A 24,132-nucleotide genomic window follows, 5' to 3' on the forward strand; every position below is an offset into this window, starting at 1 on the left:
TCTTCCGACTGCTGCATGTGGAAAATTGATTCAGGTCTGCTTTTCACCTGAAAGTGACAACTAAGACATTTCATTATTATCATCACTGCTTAATCAACACATATCTCTCTCTCTCTCTCGCTCTGTGTTTTTGTGAACGGTCCTTTCTTAAAAGCAGAAAATGAAATTATAGTTGTTTTTTTTTTTTTTTGGTTGATCAACACAAAACCTTTTTCCTATGATTATTTTTTTCTACAATATAAATTCTCCCTCTTATTCACTCTTTTTTTTTTTTTTTTTTATTTACAATAGCTGGTGACCTGCAAAATCACCGCTGTCACTCACAATCAAAGGCAATTACTCTTGCACAGTGCACAAAAACACTGTGATGTCAGACACATTCACACTCACTTTGTCATCTGCAAAAATAAATCACATGGCTGATGATATGTGCCATGGTGATCCGTAAATATGATCACCAGTTTATTTAACTATTTTTCAACCCAACAAACAAATAATCAAAAACATGATGCTGATGTTATGAACACTCTACACACAAGTCAAGATGCAGGAAAACTGCTCATGGAAACGTTGCACACTCCAGTTATCACAGTTATCATAGCGCTGTTTCCCTCTCTTAGAGTAGTTCTCAGACAGCTCTCGATCTGATAATGTGTAGCCTGCTCATCAGCTCAGAAGAAAAAAAAAAAAAAAACTGCAACGCAACATCACACAGTAGTTGCTCTGCCCACAGCGGCAAAGTCTTACACTTTCATATTCAACTCAGCTTCTCCATCATGTACTTTTAGATGTTTCATACAGGGTTGAGCATATTAGTTGTTTTCACAGATGTGCTCTATATCTCAACAATGGCTCATAATAAGACGAAAGTCTTCCACACAGGTCAAGTGCCTCTATGCACTTCATTAGTTTAAATATTTACCTATATCACTTCACCTCACATGTCATCGTACTGAATTTAAGCAATCACAAGCGTAATGTAGATGACTTTTAACAACTATCCACCTCAATTACGTCTATGGTCTGGCACACAGGCTGAAGAGTTAACGTTTTGTGTCAGCAAGGGGTGGGGGGACAGCCACCCACCAGAGCATAGCTGCTGATGTGGGCTGGCCTTCTCCACACGCTCTTCAAGGCTGGTGTGTTTTCTGAAAACTTCTAACATTTTAATCTCTTCCATTTTTAAGCCTGCGATTAACCGCACGGCTCAGGTCCGCGTGAAACCCGCGTGACCGCGCTCGCGTGAACCCGCGCAGCTGTGGAGCCGTCGCTCTCTCTCTTTTTTACATAAATACTTTGTGCTGCCAGGAGCAAAGTCCAGCACAAACGTCTGTCTCCCTCCGACTCACTCTTGGTTGCTTAGAAACCCATGATAACAACAACAGTCGGTGTCACAGACCACATGTTCTGCTCCGCACACACAACAACAACAACAACGACGACGACAATGACAACAACACAAAATAGGCCTACTGTCCAGCACAATCTGGACCCCGCGGAACTTCTCAACACCCCACTGAGCGGTGGAGAACTCACTACAGTACCCCACACAGCGGTCTGTATTTCGCCCCACTAAGACGGCGAACCAAAAAAAGTTCGAACTGCGCAACTCTGCGACTTAATGCTTCTGTACAAAAAACCCCACTGAGCGGCCTTGTACATCGCCCCACTTAGACGGCGAATTTTAGCCCCACTGAGCGGCCACGGACAACGCCCCACTGAGCGGCGAAGACGTACAGTTATAGAGTTGGACTCTAAACTTACTCGGTGTTGCTTAGCGTGTAATATCAGCCTCGAATCCCGCCAATCGCCATTCATCAAGGAGAAAAGACATACAGCGAATCCACAGGAACTTCCTGGCTGACGTCAGACTTTCAGCGTGCCTCTCCTCCCCTCGGTGAATGCGATTCCAGGGCTCCGGCATCGAAGGACCAATTAATGATGGGTTTGTAGCATAAACCTATTCGCTGGAACGTTGAAGACAATATAATTACACTGCAAGCAAGACACAAGTAGGCAAGCTTCTTCATGTTACTCGTGCACGGGAGAGAACCGGACAACCGCTTGACTCCAGTTGGTCTCGTCCGTCCTCCTGTAACACTGCCCTTTTATTGAGGTTACATGAATATGCATAGGTTCATTAACATACGACGTCTACATACAAACAAAGAGTACCTTGCCTGTGTGTATGCGTGTGTGTTGCTGATCAAAGGGTTAAACATCCTTGGTCAGGAAGAGGGTAGCCTCCCCCTCACCCTAGATGGTTCATCCTAGATAACACGGTGAGGAAGTCCTGCAGTTCATCTAAACAAAGAGCACTTAGACTAGAACAGACGCAACTACGTTAATCCTACCATAAAATAATAAGACACGGTATGACCTCTCATGCTCCCAAAGTGCTGTCTAATACACACAAAGTTTGCAGACTATCAAGGATCAAAACCTCTACCAATCTACAACTAATTACAAAACTCTAAGCATATATAAGTAAATATTTCTAAGCATAAATGACAATCAACAATACAAATCTAACAAATAGGCTCTGAACAGCAGTGGAGTCAAATGATGGATACTATGCTCCCCTCAGCCCCGCAGATGCAGAAAGGAATAGAAGGTACGGAGTTTGCAGGAGCTTAGCTGCTGGTGTTATATGAAGAATCTGTAAATAGCAACACTACACTGAAAAAAAATGTTGTTGGATTTACTTAATTCAATAGTGGACATTTGTTGCACACAGATGTTTTGCTTTGGCAGCAACTTAAAAAATTGAGTTAAATTAACACAATTTATTCATGTTCAATAAACCTGTGCAATTTGTGTTGATAAAATGTGACTTAAACATGTTTTGATGAAGTAATTTGAGCTCTTGGAATATTTTAATCCTTCACAATTTTCTCACTTTATCCCAACACCATTCAATAACTTTTACCCAATACTACTTGGTCACTTAAATACTACATGTTATCTTCAAATTACATTTTGCTATTATATTCTAGTATCAAATACACAATTTTCAAATGGAGGCCTTATAACAGATTGTATTGTTCTCTTCCAAGATGGTTGCTGGCATCCACCAGTAACCTTTCAAAACAAAATGTCTAATTTCACTGCATTGACAGTAGGTAAAGAATTAAACTGACATTACTCGTCTACTGAATCTATATAAATCAACAGTTAAATAATGTCAGTTCTTCCGTGTTCTCTGGAATCAATCACAGCAAAGAAATTAGACGTTCTTTTGAAAAATGTTACAGGTAACCATCTTGGGAAAGAACAATACAAAACATTCTATTTAAGGCCTCTGATGTCAAGATTCAGTTAAACAACAATTATAACTAAACAATTTGAGGTAATGTTAGTTGCCATTAATATTAAATTAGGTTACTGAATTGGCAAACACCTTCCTATTAACATTACCCATTTTACCCCAATAACTAAAGAAATTAGCACTTGCAGGTCAAAACCTTTATTCAAGAGACGCAAAAATAACATTGATACAGTGACTGTCAAAAATTACAGCACTGATCATACTGTGACATGTTGGTTCAAAACAGCACACTTAGAAATATTCAACGTTCTTTACTTCAACTGAATGAAACTGAAAATACCATTTCACACGACCCATATGGGATATTTAGACTGTATAACTGTTCACGCTACATCTCTTCACTAGTAAAAGAAAGAAAAAATACAAACAGAAATTGAAAAATGCTGCCAAACAGACAAACAGAGAACTTGTACAGAGCAAAAGGAAAAACAAACAACAACAACAAAAACAGCTTGTCCTCATGGCAATTGCAGAATATATAACAATGAACCCTGCGATCTGTTCCTGGAATTGAGCTTCAAAAATGCAGCAGAACAAGTGTGAGATTTAAATGTCCTCTCACCTAGAGCTGATCACCTCACATGCATAACAGTGAGCTTCGTTGTAGGAGCAGTTTTGTCTTGGTTGTGAGCTTTTCTTGAGAGCTGAGTTGCATTCAACTCCATTACCACCCTTTGAATCACCTCAAAAGTGTAGCAGAGTTGTGATGGGTAACTCATATTGAAGGAATAAAAAAGGTCCAAACAGCATGGCTACTGCAAAGGTCACGTTATCCAGATCTTGAAGGACTACTATACCCTCGATGATGATGCCAACATCAGAAAAGTCATTGCCTGGCGCATCTCTGCAGACAGATGTTCATTGTGGTTTTCTCAATCTGTGCAGTGGCCTCAGTCAACTCCTGGTTAAACACAAAATATTTCTTTAAGATTCCTTTTTAAACTAATCTCTTTTGAATCTACCAGTTCTAATGTTAGAGTAATTTAAACCAATGCAAGCAACATAGTAAATAGTTATAGCCAAAGAGTAGCCTGCCATGCTGCCATTCATGGTCTAACAGAGTTTCTAAGACAGAGTGAAAAACATAATAATTTCAAATGCTTTACATTAGTTTTTGTTAGAAAGACACCGGCCCATCAGAAATCCAGGTTATGTCACTCAGAAGATGTTAGAATTTAGACTTTCAGCCCCACAATTTGGTTAGCTGTTGGTCAGTTGGTCTTTTTTTTTTTTCAAACAAAAGCTAATGTAAATATTGGTGGGATTTTCCTTTGTTCACTAGAATGACAAATCTAAAGTTTTTTCACACTGATGTGACCCCTAATACAGGGGTGGGGGTGGGGCCTCAAGGGCCGGCGGCCGAGTTCACTACCAGGGGCCCGTTCTTCGTACGTCGCTTACTACATCCAAGACCAAACCATCGCGCTAACCGTGAGCTCGCTAATCCGGTTCCCCGAACACACCTGCTGTTGACGATTAGTACAGCTGGATGAAGTAATGTGAGTTCACTGGGTGTCGTAAAAGGGGCTACGCATCGATAGTAGAAACATTGATCGGCAACCCTCTGATTGGTCGGCGAAAATGTCGAAGGAACGCGCTCGGTATTTTTCGGCAGCAGAGCAAGAACTCCTGAGTGAGGGATTCCAGGAGTTTCAGAGTTTAATCAGAACGCAAGGGAACACTGCAAAGGCTGCAAAAGCAAGGAGAGAGGGCTGGCAGAAAGTTGCTGACAAATTAAACTCGTAAGTAATTTAATAATAACAATAATAATGGAGTGGATTGATATAGCGCTTGTCAAGGCACCCAAAGCGCTTTACAATGCCACTATTCATTCACTCTCACATTCATACACTGGTGGAGGCAGCTACGGTTGTAGCCACAGCTGCCCTGGGGCAGACTGACAGAAGCCAGGCTGCCATATCGCGCCATCGGCCCCTCTGGCCAACACCAGTAGGCGGTAGGGTAAATGTATTATATTACACTATATTATCCAATATTATATTACATTATATTATATTACATTATATCCTCTTTCACATTAGAGCCACAACAGGACCCACTAGAACATGGGAAAAAGTAAAAGTGAAATATAAGAATATTCTACAGAATGGTAATATTTATCACTTATATTGCTTTTCGTCTCTTGCAAAGAGACCCTGAAATAATCTGTTTGTTTATAACAGCAACCAAGAAAAGGGCAGAGCACAAAAAGACAGGTGGTGGTCCTGCACCCCCTCGTCAACAAGTTGGTTAAGTAAATAATACCCTCACGGGAATATCGATATCTCTCTATGAGCACACTGTCGCGCTGAGCTAAAGGATCCTGTCTATCCCGCAATATACGCTGAATTCTGAAAACTCTCCTTATCAATCTTGCACCTTCCGCAATGGGTTGCTCGCGTATACGGACAGGACATGGCTGCGACAGACTTCCCAAATCCACCTTCGCTTTTATAGCCGTGGTCTCCCATCTTGATTACACGAAGTAATTTGCAATTACTACTCTGAAATATGAATTACATCTGTAATAATCACATACATGTAATAGAATGTTAATAGTACATTTCCCTTTTTTAGGAAATGACCTGTATGTATCTGTGTGAAATCAATAAATGGATCAAGTGCTGCATTATCTTTAGTTACATTGATAATATTTATTTATGGTGAAACAGTGGTGGAATATCGCTGTTGCTTTCGTATACATGAAGCGGACATACCTGCGTGGCCGCGATCTAATCCTGTTTACATAAAGTAAACCTGCTCCCGAGCAGGTTTACGCTTACGGCTCTGTTGCTATGGCAGCAAGTCCCGGATGAGCTTCGGGGAACCGAACAATCCAAGATCACGCGAAATCGTCAACAATCAAATCCAGCTAACTTACTTAGCGAGGTACGAAGAACGGGCCCCTGGCCTCATGTGAACTTCAAGACATGTTGACGAGGTAATTTAGCCATTTAAATCAGCTGTGTTCGATTCAGGATACAGCTAAAACATGCAGGACACCGGCCCCTGAGGCCTGGAGTTCCCCACAATATGTTTTTCACTTTGTGGCAGAGTCGTCAAAATGGATGGTTTTACCACTTTCATAATAGGGGGTTATGGAGAAAAAGTGGAGTGTTTGGACCCTTGTGTGACAAAATTAACCTTGTGTTTTAATCTCAGTACTGGAATCATGTAGCCAAATTATTAAAGAGGACTACTGGTCCTAACCAGTCCAATGAGGATCAAGTGGATAACTAAATGCATTTTTAAATGTTGCAAAGCCACAATCTACTCATAAAACACTCACCATGAACTCCTGCACCAAGATGTTGCAATTGTCTTTCACACAGATGCGGAGCACTTTGATGAGACTCCCTTTGAGCATTAATGTCATCCTTAAGTATTATAACAAAGAAAACAGAGATTTGTGAACTCAAAATTTTCAGTAGCACAGAAGAAAATGATCCCAGACAAAAACTCTTGACTTTTTAAACCAGTCAACATGCAACACCAGCATTTACAAAGCAATATCAAAAGTTCCTGTTTGACATCAACTTTATGGATATATAGTTTCCAGAACATATATTTTAAAAAAAAGATAAATTTTTCTCAGTGGGCCAGTAAATGCATGACGAAAATGATGGCATCCTTTCAGTGTAATCAGTACTCACAGGTAATAGTTGACTGTTTCAATGGATGCAGCATAAAAATCTTTTACTGACCTAATGCAATACATATACACTTTGTAGTTAAATAATTTTAAAGTTCTTCCTGTCATCATGGCAGCTACATCCTTTAGCTTTGTTCCCTGTTCCCCCGATCACTTTGCAAACACTTTCAGCAGACTGTCAGAGAGAAACTCAGCTCCGTCAGAAACCTTGACTGTAAAGGCATGGTTGGGATGCACTGGGATGCTGCATTTTATCTGAAACGACATAAAATTATTTTGAAATGACAGTAGGGACTGTGCTTGGTTAATCAGTAATGTTTTGTTGAATAAAACCTGTGTTTCCAGATCTTATGGGATTAAAAAAAATCCAAAGATGTTTGTTTCTGATTTGCAACCCAACAACCCACAAGTTACAACCTAATTTTAGTTCAAGTGTGCATTAATGTGAGCCCAGTAATCACCTTTCTGACAATACATACAGGTATAAGTTAAACCTATGGCAGATTTTGGATTTCTCAGTTGTATTAATAGGGTGGTCTGTTTGAGTATGCATGCACCTAATAATTATAAAAAACCTATTATAATTAAGTTACAGAAACCTTAAGTGAAAATAGAATATACTTTCTCACCATAACACCTTGAACACACAATCCATCAGCTGACTCCTGGTGAAATGCAGAATAGAGGTCGTCTCTCAATCTGCAGCAAAAAACCCTAAAAAGAAACAAAAACAAAAGGACAGCAGGTGAGGGCAGGAGGGGTAGGGATGTAAGCTAGCATAATGCTGCTGATGATATTAGCTAAAGCTGTTCAATGTCCAAAATCTCACTAAATCAAATCAAATCAAATCACTTTTATTGTCACATCACATGTGCAGGTACATTGGTACAGCACATGCGAGTGAAATTCTTGTGTGCGAGCTTCACAAGCAACAGAGTTGTGCAAAATACAATAACATAAACAGGCAAAATATACGAATGGCTAAATCTGAAACTAATAAATATATATGTACAATATATAATAGTATATGCAAAAAAATAAAAAATTTCTGGATGTGTATACTAAATGTTTTTCTACGTGTGTGTGTGTGTGTGTGTGTGTGTGTGTGTACACATATTTAACAAATTAAATAGAGTCAATAAATAAAATATTTAAAAATATACAGAGTTGAATATGTGCAAAACAAGTGGCATTTATATACAGTGTGGAGTGCATAATGTTGAAGTTCCAGTAGTGAAGCTGAGGTGTCTATGAAGTGTTCAGCAGTCTGATGGCCTGATGGAAAAAGCTGTCTCTCAGTCTGCTGGTACGGGACCGGATGCTGCAGAACCTCCTTCCTGAGGGAAGTAGTCTGAACAGTTTATGGCTGGGGTGACTGGAGTCCTTGATGATCCTCCCCGCTTTCCTCAGGCACCGCTTCCTATAGATGTCTTGGAGGGAGGGAAGCTCACCTCCAATTATCCGTTCAGAACACCGCACTACTCGCTGGAGAGCTTTGCAGTTGTAGGCGGTGCTGTTGCCATACCAGGTGGTGATGCATCCAGTGAGGATGCTCTCAATGGCACAGTGATAGAAGGTCCTGAGGATGCGAGGGCTCATGCCGAATCTTTTCAGTCTCCTGAGTGTCACAGTCTGGCGAGAGCAGACTGTATGTATTGTGAAGAGTGGACCCAAAATGCAGACACCAAGGAACTTGGATCAAGACTTGAGTATCAACAAAAAGCGAGCCGTTTAATGAGGCTGGCAGAAAAGGTACAAATAAAGGGCAAGGCAAACAGAAATAAAACTAACATTAACCTAAACTGGGAGAACTAAACAAACAACATGGAAAAACCTGGACATGAAACCTAGAAACATGGCATGGAGAACATGGCGTGAACAACAGACGACCTGACAATCACACACTGAAAACAGAGGACTTAAATACACAGGAGGTGATTAGGGGAAGTGGAGACACATGAGGAAACAGCTGGCACACATGAACATAATGACGTCACAGTGGGAGAGTAAAACTGAACATGATGAACACAGAACACCAGACCTCTTCACAATAAAACAGGAAACATAATGAGACATAGACATGACAACCCGAACTTGACAACGTAAGACACAGACATGAAACGCATGAAGAGCAGGGGAGATTTAACATGGTTGGAAACACGAGGGGAAAATAATAACTAGAAACACTTAGGCATAATAATACAAACTTGATAACAAATGACACGCAGCATGAAACACGAAGGTTGAGGGGAAACTTAAATACAGGGGAAGAAAACACAAGGAGTCTAATAACCAAATGAACTTAGATAACCTAATGAACAAAATAAACTCAAACTTAAAACGCTGGGTCAAAAGACCCAGGATCATGACACTGAGAAAGAAGAGGTGCTGCTGCGCCTTCTTCACTGTTTTGTTTGTGTGTACTGACCACGTAAGATCCTCAGCCAGATGTACACCAAGGAACCGGAAGCTGCTCACTCTCTCCACAGCAGCGCTGTTGATGGTGATGGGGGTGTGTACTTCTCTGCACCTCCGGAAGTCCACTATCAACTCCTTTGTCTTTGCGACGTTGAGGGTGAGATGGTTGTCTTGACACCAGTGGGTCAGGGCGCTGACCTCCTCCCTGTAGGCCGTCTCATCACCGTTGGTGATAAGACCCACCACCCACTGCCTCCCTCTTCCCGCTCCACCACAACCACCCACACATGCAGGGCCTTGGAGTAGGGGTATGTCACCAGGGTGCAGAGGAGGCTACCCCCCCCCCCCCCCCCTCTGTCCCCTTCTGGCTGCCTCTGCCTCAATTTTATCCCACAACTTAGACATTCACATTACTCACACTCTCATTACACATACATATAGGATCTTGGGGGTGGGCACGATACACGGAGTCCAAAGTACCATCAGGGTGTACACCCCACCCCTGGCATCGTTGCCCACCTCTCAATTTTAAATACACGTAGACATTGAGGGCTAGCAGGAGGGACCATGCGCTTACCTGCTGCTCTCTGGCAGGTAGCTCCAAGCCCTCCTGGGTTTTAAATGCACCTTAGAACACACATGCATCAACATTACAATGAGCGGGTGGAGGGAGGTTTGGAGTCTTCTCTCACCCCCATTCTCTGCGACCTGCTGGAGCAGGGGGGCTAGGACTAGGAGGAGGAGTTGGCCGTCCGACTGCGGTCTGGAGTGTGGAGCCTTCCTGCTGCTGCGGAGTCGGGGCGGTCTGCCTCCCCCCACCGCAGGGAAAAGGGAAACACCACCTGGGTCTGGGTGCAGTTCCCCCCTCCAGGGGTGGGGGCACCTAGACCCGGTTTGTAGAGTACGCTTGGGGAGTGTGATCGTGTGTACGTCTCTTTATGTCTGTCTCCACGTTGGTTGAGTGTGGAGTAAGTGCATATGAGAGCATGAGGGTGGGAATGGATGTTTGTATCTGTGTGTGCCTGTATGTCTGTGTCTATATGTCAGGTTGGGTGTCAGGCGCCACCTCTCTGGGGACATCTCAGGCCCTCCAAGGTTTGGAGGCCTATCTCCCCCTACCACCACTTCCCCTGCCAGTGGCGGACCCCCTCAGACATCGGTGCGTTGGTGGTTCTTTGTGTCCGGGGATGGGCGTCCAGGTACACACCGGCTCACTCCTTGGTGGCCGCTTATCGGGGCCTGGAGCCTGGGGCTCGCTCGGGCCACTTCGGAGGTGGGGTGCCCCCGGCCTCTCGGCCTGGGGCTCGGTCACTCAGGCACAGCTGGCTGCCGGCGGAGCTCACGGGCGCGTCACTGCAACCCCCCCTGGCTTCTGCTCCGCGGCTGCTGAGTGAACCCTCATCTGGGACTCTCCTCAGCTCTTTCCGGGACAGTGGCGCAGCTGCCCCTCTGTTGGTCTTCCTTGGTCTCTTGTGTTCTGGGGGCCTCTGGATGTCTGGAGTTTTGATCTCCTCCACACCTGCTTCACGCCCTGGAGGACGGGGCTGTGGCCCCCCCACACCCTCTAGCAGATTATTACATGAAGGAACCTTTTAAAAAACAAAAAACAAGCGCGTCCATGCTCACAGGTGTACACACGGGTGATCACACCCACAAACTACACCCTTTTTGGCTCCTACCTCAAAGCACACTGTGTTCTGTTGATCTTATGTGCTGCACAATAATGTTTAACATTTAGTATTTACTGTCATATTCCCATATATCATTGTGATGTTGTTTATTCTATTACTCTTGTTCTCTTCTGCTTGCTTTCTTTTTTCTTTCTCAGCAGGTGATCCAGGTGATTGATATATGCATTTTTTTTTCTCTGCCCGTTCTGTTGGTTTTTGTCTTTTGCCCTTCTTCCCCGTCCCTCTTCTCAGCTGTTTCTCTTTCCCTCTTTCTTTCTCCCCTTCTTTCCCCCAGTCAAGTCTGTCCCGTATTCAGTAAGTGAAAATAAAATAAACAATAAAAGGTGAATCAAATGGACCATTACGGCAAGGCTGGGATGGTCAGTTTGGTAAAGTAAATCCGTTGGGCATCTTTCTTTGCCTTTAGACAACAATTCTGATGGCAAAAGAGCCAAACGGGACAGGCAAAAAAAAAAAAAAAAAAAAAAAAAAAGATAAGACCCACCACTGTAGTGTCGTCCGCAAACTTCACAATGATGTTGGAGTTGTTAGTGGCCGTGCAGTCGTAGGTGTAGAGTGAATACAGGAGAGGGCTCAGTACACACCCCTGTGGAGCACCAGTGTTCAGTGTGATGGGGGATGAGGTGATGCTGCCCAGTCTGACCACTTGGCGTCTGTCAGACAGGAAGCTAAGGATCCAGCTGCAGAGGGAGCTGCTCAGTCCTAGATCCTGCAGTTTCCTGTCCAGCTTCGAGGGAACGATGGTATTGAATGCTGAGCTGTAATCTACAAACAGCATTCTCACATACGTGTCTCTCTTCTCCAGGTGTGACAGGGCAGTGTGTAGTGTCAGGGCTATGGCATCATCAGTGGACCTGTTGTGGCGGTATGCGAACTGTAGAGGGTCCAGTGAGTCGGGTAGTGCAGAGCAGATGAAGTCCCTGACCAGCTTCTCGAAGCATTTGCTCACGATGGGGGTCAGGGCTACAGGTCGCCAGTCGTTCAATGAGGAGATGGTGGAGGATTTGGGTACAGGGACGATGGTGGCCATTTTGAAGCAGGCTGGGACTACAGACAGAGAGAGGGAAAGGTTGAAGATGTGCGTGAACACTCCAGCCAGCTGAGCCGCGCATGACTTGAGGACGCGGCCGGGAATCCCGTCCGGACCTGTAGCTTTGCGTGCGTTCACCTTCCTGAAGCACTTCCGCACATCCTCCTCAGACACAGTGTGCGCACTGACGTCATCCGTGGTGCGCACACTGTCCGGTCTCATGGTGTTCGCTGTGTCGAATCTAGCGTAGAATACGTTTAGATTCTCACACAGAGAGGCCGTGGTCTGCGGTGTGCTACACCACGGTGCAGTAAATACACAATGTAACTGAAGAGTCAGTTGACAAATCTATTCACACAGAAAACCAAATTATGTTATGAGCGCCTCGTAATTAGGTTTCATGTGATATTACGGCTCTTGTGCCAAAGACAAATTCAAATGAAAAAGCGCCAATTCTTTGACAACAGATAAAACAGCAAATAAGCTAACAGCTCTTTTTTAGCATGTTACATGGCGACACTCTAGACGTTTAACTACATTTGGCTGAAATGTGGTAAATATTAATTCAAAAAATCAAGACATACCAAAAAACGTAGAGTTGGCTGCTCGACTTGACTGAGATGGATGCCTTTTTAAAACCACGATCCAAAGCCCGCAAGATTAAATCACGCGTGGTTTCTCGAGATTTAACGTTGCTATATTATTGACTTACTTCACCTGAACATGATATGAACAATTTAATATACCCTTTCTGCATATCATGTAGTTTTTACACTATATAGTTACATTTAACTTTAAAACATGAGGCAATTGTGTTAAATACATGCAAGATGCTTACATAAATCCAAGAGCTGGCCAGTCCCTTTTTTTAAGTGCATTTAAGAACTATAATTTTTCTGAGAGTACGCCGATACTTCCCAGAGACGGACAGCTCAAATGATTGGATACGTCACCCGTTCACCCCCCTGCCTACTTCGTCATCACCATCTGACCAGGAGAGCCTAATTGAGATCGCAACAGATGGATCTCTAAAAGTTGAACACGCTCGAAAGACCCTAGCGGATTTCTGGAAAGGACTGCGCACTGAACAGCCTGTGTTGGCTAAGCGCGCTGTCAAGACTCTGATGCCTTTCGCCACCATATACTTATGCGAAAGGAGATTTTCTGCTTTAACAAACATGAGAACAAAATACAGAGCAAGACTTTGTGTGGAAAACGATTTAGGACTCAGCATTTCCCAAATTGGGCCAAACATTGAAGAGCTGTGTGCCTCTGCTCAAGAACATCCTTCACATTAAATAAAGTTCTGTTTAATGAAAGTTCATATCTGGCCTTTATGCTCTCGACAAAACGGTGAATTCTAATAAATCTTTTGATACACTGCTATTATTAAGTAGTAAAGTTTGTTATTAAAATTCTGTCATTACTAAAATATATTAATAAATTCATTTGGTGGTGAGAAATAATCGACTGTGCAGTATTTATTTTTATGCATGCGGTATTGCAATGTATTTAGAGACACTAATTAAGAGTCGTTCGTAGCAGGTATGCGGCTGAGGCTGACATGTTTGTCAGTTTGACACTGTTATAAGTAGAATAAGAACAGGGAATTGTTACCTGAATGGCACTCTTTTAAGGATAGGGAAACATCTGATGAGGTTATGTAATTGGTGTGGTGTTATGGAAATAGTTGAGCATGTATTCATTAACTGCAGGAGGTATGGTAACTATAGGAGAATGATGAGGGTAGAAATGGGAAATACTGGGGACTTCAGGTTTGAAAAGGTGGTTGAGTGGTTAGGATTTTATGGTTAGGAAATAATCATTCTGTACATTCGATAATCTTTAATCCTACAACTGTTTACAACTTGCATAGTTCCCATTTCTGTATAGCTGTATATCTCAGATTCTGTAAAGTTATTTATTTCATATTCTGTATAGTTTTTCATATTTATATCCTGTTCATAGCCTGTACATAGCTTGTACTCACTACAGCCTGTACATACTTATAGTTATAGAATATTCACAACATACTTCATACCGTGTACCAGGGGCGGAGCGTGGGGGTGGCTTACTGGGCTTAAGCCCGGGTTGTTTTGTCAGAAGCCCGGGGTCTTTTGGAGTGTAATTTTTTCATAGTTAGATGCCTGGCTGAAAACTGTATAAAACAAAAAGTACACACAATATTCGAAGCACATAATGCACACAGTGGGAATTTACGACTGTGCGTGAATCCCCCCTGATATTGGTATGATCCGAGCTCAGGCACTAAGCAACTGAGCGAGGGGGCGGGGCTGCAGCCAGGTGCTCTTGTGCCTGTGAGTGCGCTGTTGGAGTAACGGAGCCAGCCATACTAAGGAGAGCTTAAGTTTGACCAGGTACCAAAGCAAACCATTCATACCGTACAAATGACGGTGAATCACGAAAGATTGATATGAAACTGATCACTTGACCAATATTACGTTACTTGCTCTTCAAGTGAATCAACAAATGGCGAAATGAAAAGCCGAACAAATGCTTTTTTTTTTTAAATAGAGTCTTATCTTACGTGTGTTTATTTCATATTTTCAGTTCTTACCCTCCCCGACTAAATCGGTTTCAGTTATGTACTGAAATATAAGAATGGACATTAGAGGCTTCTTTCAAAGAAAAAACTCAGGTAAATGTTATTTTATATATTATGCTTTGTATGTTGTTCAGTATATTTCTATGCAAAACAAGAGGGATTTCAATACACAGCAGGATATTCACATTTGTAACCAGATATTTACATACACTTTAGGGAGAAAACATAAAACATTTTTTCTGTACAACATCAATTTAGAGTAAACTTTTGTTTTAGATAAATATTGAAATATCTTTTGAATTAGTTAAATGTCAGAATAAAGAGAGACAGAGCTTCTATTTTTTATCACTTTGATCAAATTTAGGAGTACATATACACTAAGTTTGTTAATTAATAAGAAAACCAGATGATTCCATTCTGAGCTGAAGAAGCTTCTGATAGGTTAGTAGAGTCCATGTGAGTAAACTGGTGGCACAGCTGTGGATGCATATAAGGCAAAACACAGAGCCTGTTTCTGTGACATGGGAAAATTAAGAGATATCAACCAAAACACCAGGAAGAGAACTGTGGAGCTCCATAAGTGTGGCTCAGTTTGAATACAATTTGGTGCCATTTGCAATTAAGAAATACAGATAGTTTCTCTCTTTACTCTTAAAGTTAACAAATATGTTTTTTATATTTATCAATCTAAAAAAATAAACATTTAGTCTGATTTGATGTTACAATTATAAAAGTGTTTGTGTTTTTATCTGAAGAGTTTGTAAATATCTGGTTTCAACTGTATATTTGATGATTGTCAGCACAAAGAGGGAGAGAGAGGAACAGAGAGGGAGAGAGAGGAGACAGGACAGAACAGAGATGAACAAGAGCAGGTGAGACACACATGTTAGTCAAATGGTTGTTTACCAAAAGTATCACCGTATCATAGGTACTCATGTATCTCGTACCTAGTGTTTCTTTTTAGGTTTGTTATTTTTCAAATTCTATATTTATTAAGTTATGCAGGCTTGTTTGCACAACAAGGCTAAACAATTATATAAACTTTTCTGAATCTACATAGTGTACTTTGGTAGAATTAAAAAATAAGTGTAGTGCAGGTATATGATGATTTTTAGTGCTACTATCATCTAGTTCTGATTCTGATTCTGTCTTGGTTAAGTCCTCAGTCCTGATTTTGAACTCTTGTAGTCCTGTTTTAATTCCGGATCAGTTCTGGGTCTGGTTGAATTGGGGTTTAGTCCTCGTGTCTTGATGCAGCCCTGACCTTGTTCTGCCTTGCTGCTTAATTAAAAAACTAGTTTAAGGTGTCCTGTATATGTGATATCTTTTTTTCCCTATATGAAGTCATTCTTTTTTGAACAAAACTCAAAACAGAGCCAATTAATCTTTCAGTCATTTCTACACCCCCCCCCCCCCCCCCCCCCCCCCCAAAAAAAAAAAAAGAAAAAAAAAATCCACATGCATACTACCCTTCAGGGCTAAGCCCCGGGTGTTTCAAATGTCTGGCTCCGCCTCTGCCGTGTACCTGTACCTGTGCATGTGCAATGACAATAAAGTTGAATTCTATTCTATTCTATTCTATTTCAGGAAGGGAAATGAATTGGTTCTTCGATTTCTGAGAAATACAGGATTATTTAAGCGGATTTAAAGAGTTAGAGGTGATATAAGTAAAATCCATGGGATGGCAGTAATGAAAAATATGGACGCAAGCTGCCGTTAAAATGGAGGAAGAAGACGAAGAATGCTGAGTGTTAGTGATGTGCGATACCACTGATTTCCTTTCCGATCCGATACCAAGTAATATTCAGGGTGGTATCGACGATACTGATCCGATACCGATACTTTGTACAAAACGGATTTTATTTATTGTATCTCAAATTATAGCGTCATAATGATTACAGGACATCAGAATACCTTCTTCTTATCACTTAATAATGCAGAGTTCATCATATAGAAATAAAAAAACTAAAGTTGTGTGCTATTTGAACACCTTGCCTGCCTGGAGGACTAAAGGACTCCGTGAGAGACTCTCACCCTAGCAGCACCTGTCCCTGTCCTCCTCTTCAGTTCGCCTCAACATACGCTCGTCATATTTTGTGATATGATTTACTCTGAGGTGTTTGACAAGGTTAGTGATGTTGCCACAACCATACATGCCAACCCTCCCGATTTTTCCGGGAGAATCCCACCTTTCTCCAGATTTTCCACCCGGACAACAAAGTTGAAAAACCATATCGCAGAATTCATAGCGCGGCCCAGCCAATTCCAGTTTCCAACAATGACGGCAGCGACTTAGTTTTAATATCACTCTTATTTCTCTTTCTGGGTCGCAAAAAAACTTTTAACATATTTTCAGGTGAGAATGTAGCTGTGTAAACTTCAAATATCTGAGCCGACCGACACATCGTCTTCAAACCCCCGCGGTCTCTCACCACTCGGGTTAAACATGATGTACAAGTCACTTTGATAACTTAAAAATGTTCTTGTTTGGCTTTTTCAGTGTTTTATTTGTTCGTGAGTAAATCGGTTTGGCTGAGATTAAAGTTATTAGATTAGATTAAATTAAATTAAACTTTATTATTCCCTCGGGAGGGTTCCTCCGGGGTTTTCACACAGCTGAATAAACGTCAAACAGAAAACTGATTAAACAGAAGAGTTTACGTCAGTGTCCGGTTATATTTTAGACAGCAAGGAGCAGACGGCAGAGTTTCACTCCACCGAGGGAGCTCGTGACGTACTACCCGGCTTTCTTTAGACCGCGAAGGCCGGTCCTCAGGTGGAAGCAGCCTCTGAATTTGGACACCCCCGCTGTTTCCGGGCCGGCCAATAATAACGGTGACATTTAACGTATTTTATCCGATAAATAAACCCTGTAAAATATATTTATCCGCCCAAACAGCCCTTTTGAATGTCTCCCTAATTCTGAGGTCTCAAGGTTGGCAAGTATGGCCACAACACCTCACTTTTTTTGCCACATTTATTGCAAACCACGGCTCAGCTGTTTGTGGAGGTAAAATACATCCGCACAATTACGCTCAGCCATTGTTGTGAGTGCGCACGCCAAGGGGCTGCGAGACATTTATACAGCCGTATTTCGCACATGACTATGAAAGGCGGAAGAGGAAGTAGTTCCTTTGAATGTAGGCAATCCGAATGTTATAGTTTCTTTCCACTGTGTTCCTGTTAATGATAAACTACAAATTTACTCTAAATTACTAAAATATCGATATTTTAATGTGAGAATCGATTCTAGAACATAAATGATTGGTATCGGAGGAATCGATATTTCAGGATCGATCCGCACATCACTACTGAGTGTATGGAGGTGGGAGTTGTATTACCAGGGGCGGTTTCTTAAACTCGGCGCCCGAGTATAAGAAGAGATTTTCGCGGAAGTGCCGGCTTACATTGCGGTAAACTTGGGTGTGTAACGCAGTGTGTTCGCTGCATTGTCTGTTTAATAAGTACGAAACGTGGAGCAATTAAGGCACCGGGTGTTCATCTCAGGGGCAGCTGTACTCCGTTTTCTGCTGGATTAATGCACTGTATGTATTTTAGTTCACCCCTGTATTATCATATTTTCATGTGTATCAGGGAAAATATACTGTGGCTAATTGCCTGCCAGCTTTGGTTACATTTGCATGACTCTGTGGCCTCCAGTACATCGGGGCCTTTTGTCTTTGAAGATCCGCTATTAACCTAACACCGTTTCTCTGTTACTGTCTTGCCCGAAGCCGCGTACTGTGATTTGGTGATTGCCGCGTATCTGAGGGCTGAAGCTCGATTTTTGTTCTCCTACCGACTGAACACTGGTTCTAACTGGTTCTAAAAAAGTGTTTCTTTAGCTGACGTCATCTTTGGCTCCGCCTTGGGTGGATGCACAGATTTTAACATGTCTATTCCGGTGTTGTGCCCGAAAGTGATTGTCTGCCAGAAAGTGATTGCCGTCCGCGGGAGCGCGCGCAGCTGCTTAAAGCTGCAGCGCCCGGATTACTCGCGTTGCCAGCTACTTCCGTGCAACTGATATAACGTGGGGGGAAAAAACCCAAACACATTTATGCCTTTGTTATTAGGCAAAGGTATGCATTTATGGAGCTTTAACGTTTCTTGTAACCGAATTATGACGCTTATCAGAAGGTTGCTTTCAGTGTGTAGCGCAGTCACGAATGACTACACGCATCACGATGGAATAATTAATTCCTACAGGTTTAGTATGTCTACTCTCGTTGTTCATATTTGTTATAAGACTGTCGAATAGCAGTTAAAACAATACAGACCTATTGTGCCAGTATCACCATGGTATTAATGTTCTTTTAAAAGTTATTCAGCAGTTCTTGGAGAGCGTTTGAGATATAATATGTCACATGTAACCCTTCTGGAGAATATCCAACAATTTTGAAGCAGAAATATTGTTTCAGTGACAAGATATAGGCGGCAATCACTTTTTGGCAGGTTGGAAATTGCATATTATCAGTTTTATCGTTCCCTTAATGGTTATTCAGCAGTTCTAAGGGACTGTTTGAGATATAATATGTCACATAGGACCCTTCTGAATGACATCCACCAAGTTTGAAGCAGAAATATTGTTTCAGTGACAAGATATAGGCCACAATCACTTTTTCGGCAGGCTGAAAATGGCATATTATCGGTATTAATGTTCTTTTAAAAGTTATTCAGCAGTTCTTGGAGAGTGTTTGGGATATAATATGTCACATGTAACCCTTCTGGAAGATATCCAAAAATTTTGAAGCAGAAACATTTTTTCAGTGACAAGATATAGGCGGCAATCACTTTTTGGCAGGTTGGAAATTGCATATTATCAGTTTTATCGTTCCCTTAATGGTTATTCAGCAGTTCTAAGGGACTGTTTGAGATATACTATGTTACATAGGACCCTTCTGAATGACATCCACCAAGTTTGAAGCAGAAATAGTATTTCATTAACAAGATATAGGTCACAATCACTTTTTGGCAGGTTGAAAATGACATATTATCGGTATTAATTCTCTTCTGTTTCTTGATAGAACTGAGGGTGGACCAATAGCAGTGTGATCTATAATACGGCACCTTGAAAGTGAGACTGTGTGGTATCCCTTTTATTGGCCCTGCATTACTGGTAAGTCATATCCTAGTCCACTCTTTCTCTTTTCTTTCTTTTGTTTTGTTGTTTTAAGCATATGTAATACTGTTTTTATAGGGCAGCATTTAGGCCAATAGTGGGTGTGCTGCAGTCATTCATTCTGTTCAAACCTATGCGTCCTTCTCTTAATAATAGTAAACCCTTAGATATCCTGGGGGTAAAATTTCCACAGGCAGCAACGCTATAAAATCATTAAGTTTCCTTAACTGTACTGCCACATGTGCATGGACTGTATGTGACCAGCATACAGCATTAGCATTGCATCCAGTAGTGGTGTGGCGCTATCCACTGTTGTGAATCCTTGTGACAAGCGAGCAGCCAAAAGTGGCTTGTACAAACCTGTATGTGTACAAATCTTGCCATGTGCTGCTGCTGCCTCTCTTACGACTCTGGTTCCTGCAAAGGTTGCTCTGCTTCACGGTCAATCATCACATACTCTACTACTTCTCATTTTAACAAACACCAATATGAGTCATTACATCTGTTCCAAAATATAAACGAATAATATAATAACTATTAACCTAAACCCGATGCCAACGCAGTGCTAGGAGTTTAATACAATTTGTATCTGTTATGATTTTGTCCTGCAATGGTCATGAAAGCAATATAGTCATAAAAATCATTATTCATTTTAATTTTCAAATTTCAGATTTGAGCTACCTTATGTTTGTTATCAGCAGCTGCCTTCATGTTTGGATTGTTCAGGGTATCTCTTGGTATGTTTTGTCAGTGAGCAACAGTCCACTGCTGCTTGGTTCTCTCTTTGGAATGCAGAATTTAAAGGTGTATGATAAATATTTTTTTCATCAGGTCGGAGACATGGCATCAGATATGATGACAGTGGCTGGTCTGGGTCGACCTTTTGGTCTCGGAATGCCCTACAATGCTTTAACGGATGAGCCAATATGTGGTAAGTTTTGTCTTTATTATAAACATAAATGGTTTGCTTTTAAAAAAAGATTGTTTAAATATACTCGTCAGTAATATAAATGCTTGGATATGTTCAAGGTGTCTTAAAGATTAATTAATAAAAAAAATTAATAGTATTTGCTGATGAAACTAATATGTTTTTCTGAGAATAATTATGAGTAATAATAATAATAATAATAATAATCATGAATGAAGAGTTTAAAAACTGGATGGAAAGTAATACATTGTCACTAAATCTTAGCAAAACAAAATCAGTGATATTTGGTAACTATAAAGTGACTCATCAACATCAGGTGTTACTGATGTTTATTTATATTGTGCCAAATTACAATATTTGTCTTAAGGCACTTTTATATTATAAGTTAAAGATGCTATAATCAATGAAAGACTAGAGGCCTCTTACGTGCCTCCCTAACACACAGGAGAAAAGTATTATAAGCAGATGTCTTCCCCAAAGATCAAATAGGTTGCTTGCAAAACATGAAGCTGACTTGAACTCAATAAAACAGCTTTTATTTGATCACAATAAAAACAGTAGTTTTATCTCAGTATGTTACACTATTTGCTTTAACACACTGTACAGGGATTTCTCCAAAGCGTTGATCCTAATTATTGTTAGCCAGTCTGGTTAGGTTCCAGTTTCAAGGAGACACCCTCAGTTTTTATCCAATGGCCAGCGGCCTTGTATAATTTGTGAAGTGGGAAAATACAAATTAGAATAAGCAATACTGCTCTTAAGCAGGGAGGAAATAAAACAATAGTCACACATAAAGTACAGTTATGATCTTGTAACATAATGATGATAATAACGGCTCATAAAATCACGAGCTGCACATTATTTCCTGACTTTACCAAAAGCTTCATAAAATGACTAACATTTTGCCATTTCTTTAGGTTTCACCTTGTGGGATGATCACACTCTACAAAAGCACACAGTTGAGAGACCTCAAAGGAGCAGCACATTTGAAACTTCTGCTTGCGACTCCATTGAATCCAGATGTTCCTTGTTGGGTTTAGAACCTTCTTTGAAGGCCAGTTTTCTTAGTGGATTTGTAGAAGTTGGAGGATCTGGCAAATATCTGACCGATAAAAAGACATTCAAGAACCAAAGTAGAGTGACTATTCAGTACCAAGCTACCACCAGCCTCAGAAAATTATCAGCATCTATATTTGGCACCATAAATGAATCGCAGAGAAAAATTATAGAAAGTATCTCAGCTACACATATAGTCACTGCTATCCTTTATGGGGCCAATGCCTTGTTTACATTTGATAGTGAGAAGTTAGACAGTAGCCAAGTGATGGACATCCAGGGAAGCATGGATGCTTTAATAAAGAATATCCATGTTGACGGGAAACTTAAAGTTGAGCTGACTAAAGAAGAAAAAGACCTGAGCAAGAAATTCTCCTGTAAATTCTTTGGAGACTTCATTCTGGACAGCAACCCTACAACATTTGAAGAAGCAACGAAGACCATTGCAGAACTGCCAAGGATCCTGAAGGAACAGGGTGAAAATGCTGTTCCTATAAAAGTTTGGCTGACGCCACTGAAGACATTAGGGTATGGAGGTGCAGAGCTGGTGAAAGACATCAGCGTTGACTCACTAAGGAGGATTGAAGATACTCTGGAAGCTCTAAAGGAGATGAAACAGAGATGCAATGAGTCTCTGGATGAGGTGGTGGTGAAGCATTTCCCACAAATTAAAAAGTACCTACAAAAGTTTCAGAAGTTGTGTAGTGATAAAATCTCTCACCTCCAACGAGCTCTGAAAAGAGTGCTTCCCTCCATTCGTGAAGGTAGAGCGGATGAGAGCTCACTGAACGACGTTTTTGATGACTTAGACAAGTCACCATACAATCTGGGAAATCTTAGCAAGTGCCTTGACTATAGAGAGAGAGAAATCAACATCATCAGGTCATTTTTAGGGAGGATGGAGGGAATAAAGATTGTTCAAAATAAGTCAGAATTAGATAGAGCAGTACTTGCCACAGGTGTAAATCATGCATTTTGCTTTGTTTTCACCGGTTTGAAAAATGATGATGGGAAAGGGAAAACTGATGACCTCAACCTTGATACAATGGCCAGCGAAGACCCATGGTATTATTCAAATGATACCTTGGATCATATGGATGAAGTAGAAGTTATTTTCATGGATCTTTACAGAGCACACGAGAGCAGCACCCAGCTCTGTTTCCTTGTAGCAGCTATACAACACCAGAAATACAAAGGAGCCACCATTTATCAGTACAAGAAGGGCAAAATGATTACTGATAATTTTTCAAAGCCCAAGTTTCCTGATCCCAGAACTATAAAAAAGCGAAGTGATTTTCTTTGGAGTAAGTACTTACTGTCTAGATTGCTAGTTTTCAAAATCATCAAATATTTAAAGGCATTGTTGTAATTATCAAAAAAACCAAATATAGTTTTTTTTAATATTAGAAGTTACTTGACTGAAGTGGATGATTATGTAGATGACTCCTAAAAGATTGTGTTTTTGCCTTTCATTCAGATTACTGTCATCTCACTCTGGACCCAAACACTGCAAATATCTACCTCACTCTATCTGAGGACAACAAGAAGGCAACATGTGGGAAGTGGCAAACCTATCCAGATCACCCAGAGAGATTTGATAAGCATACACAGGTTCTGTGCAAACAGCCGCTGACTGGTCGCCACTATTGGGAAGTAGAGTGGAGTGCTGGTTATATGCTGAGTGATGTTGGCATAGCTGTTGCATACAAAGAAATTGGAAGGAAAGGAAGAATGGATGATTTAAAGTTTGGATGTAACAAGATATCCTGGTATTTTGGTGTGGATAAAAGTCAAATCTTTCGCAAAATTCTGTCTAAAATAAAATCCTTAGTGCCTTTTGTAGACATAGTTTATAACAGGCTTGTAGCATACCATGATAATAAGGTGAGGATGTTTTTTTGTCTTACTAAATTGAGGAGAGTTGGTGTGTATCTGGATTGGCCTGCAGGCACTTTGTCCTTCTACGATGCTTCCTCTAATAGTGACAAACTAGTTCATCTGTACACCTTTCAAACCAAATTCTCAGAGTCTGTTTACCCAGGGTTTTACATCTATTCCTCTTCCAATTATGTTTTCCTGTGTCCAGCTAGTCAGATGATGGAAAACATTTAGCATACACCTGTTTACTGACAAAGAAGTAAAGCGCTCTGTAACAAAGACCAACTTGTAGAGGAAAGTTTCACCTTTGCTTTGTTGCTTCAGTGGTGAGGGAGAAGTGCTGATTGAGCATTGCTCGCACTTCCACCTCCAGCCATTGGCCAACTCTAGGGTGACCGAGCAATAAGGTGTGACAGACCTGTGTGCAATGCAAAAACAAAGTATTTGCATTGCAAATACTTCTTTG

General features: G+C 41.2%; 2 protein-coding genes across 2 annotated transcripts in view; one reads left to right on the forward strand and one right to left on the reverse strand.

The window, feature by feature from the left end:
• Positions 1-24,132, reverse strand: part of LOC146609243 (major histocompatibility complex class I-related protein 1-like) — a 202,536-nt gene that overhangs the window by 159,244 nt on the left and 19,160 nt on the right. The window lies entirely within an intron of this gene.
• LOC146609246 (stonustoxin subunit beta-like) lies at positions 20,645-23,994 on the forward strand. The gene is made up of 4 exons (XM_085346839.1): positions 20,645-20,735; positions 21,650-23,092; positions 23,266-23,589; positions 23,656-23,994. Exons 1-4 carry the CDS (start codon positions 20,645-20,647, stop codon positions 23,898-23,900), a joined length of 2,103 nt encoding a protein of 700 aa, XP_085202965.1. The 3' UTR covers positions 23,901-23,994.

Source organism: Diplotaxodon limnothrissa, linkage group LG22, assembly GCF_057381915.1.
Source record: "Diplotaxodon limnothrissa isolate DT_005_m linkage group LG22, D_limnothrissa_male_GT1.1, whole genome shotgun sequence".
In the NCBI taxonomy this organism is placed as follows: domain Eukaryota; kingdom Metazoa; phylum Chordata; class Actinopteri; order Cichliformes; family Cichlidae; genus Diplotaxodon; species Diplotaxodon limnothrissa.

What these genes read in the sequence shown, in the direction of transcription:
- LOC146609246 (XM_085346839.1), top strand. Translation starts at nt 20,645, where the DNA reads ATGGCATCAGATATGATGACAGTGGCTGGTCTGGGTCGACCTTTTGGT. An exon ending in GCGAAGTGATTTTCTTTGGA is followed by an intron (nt 23,093 to 23,265) that starts GTAAGTACTTAC and finishes CCTTTCATTCAG; the next exon opens with ATTACTGTCATCTCACTCTG. An exon ending in GGATAAAAGTCAAATCTTTC is followed by an intron (nt 23,590 to 23,655) that starts GCAAAATTCTGT and finishes ACAGGCTTGTAG; the next exon opens with CATACCATGATAATAAGGTG.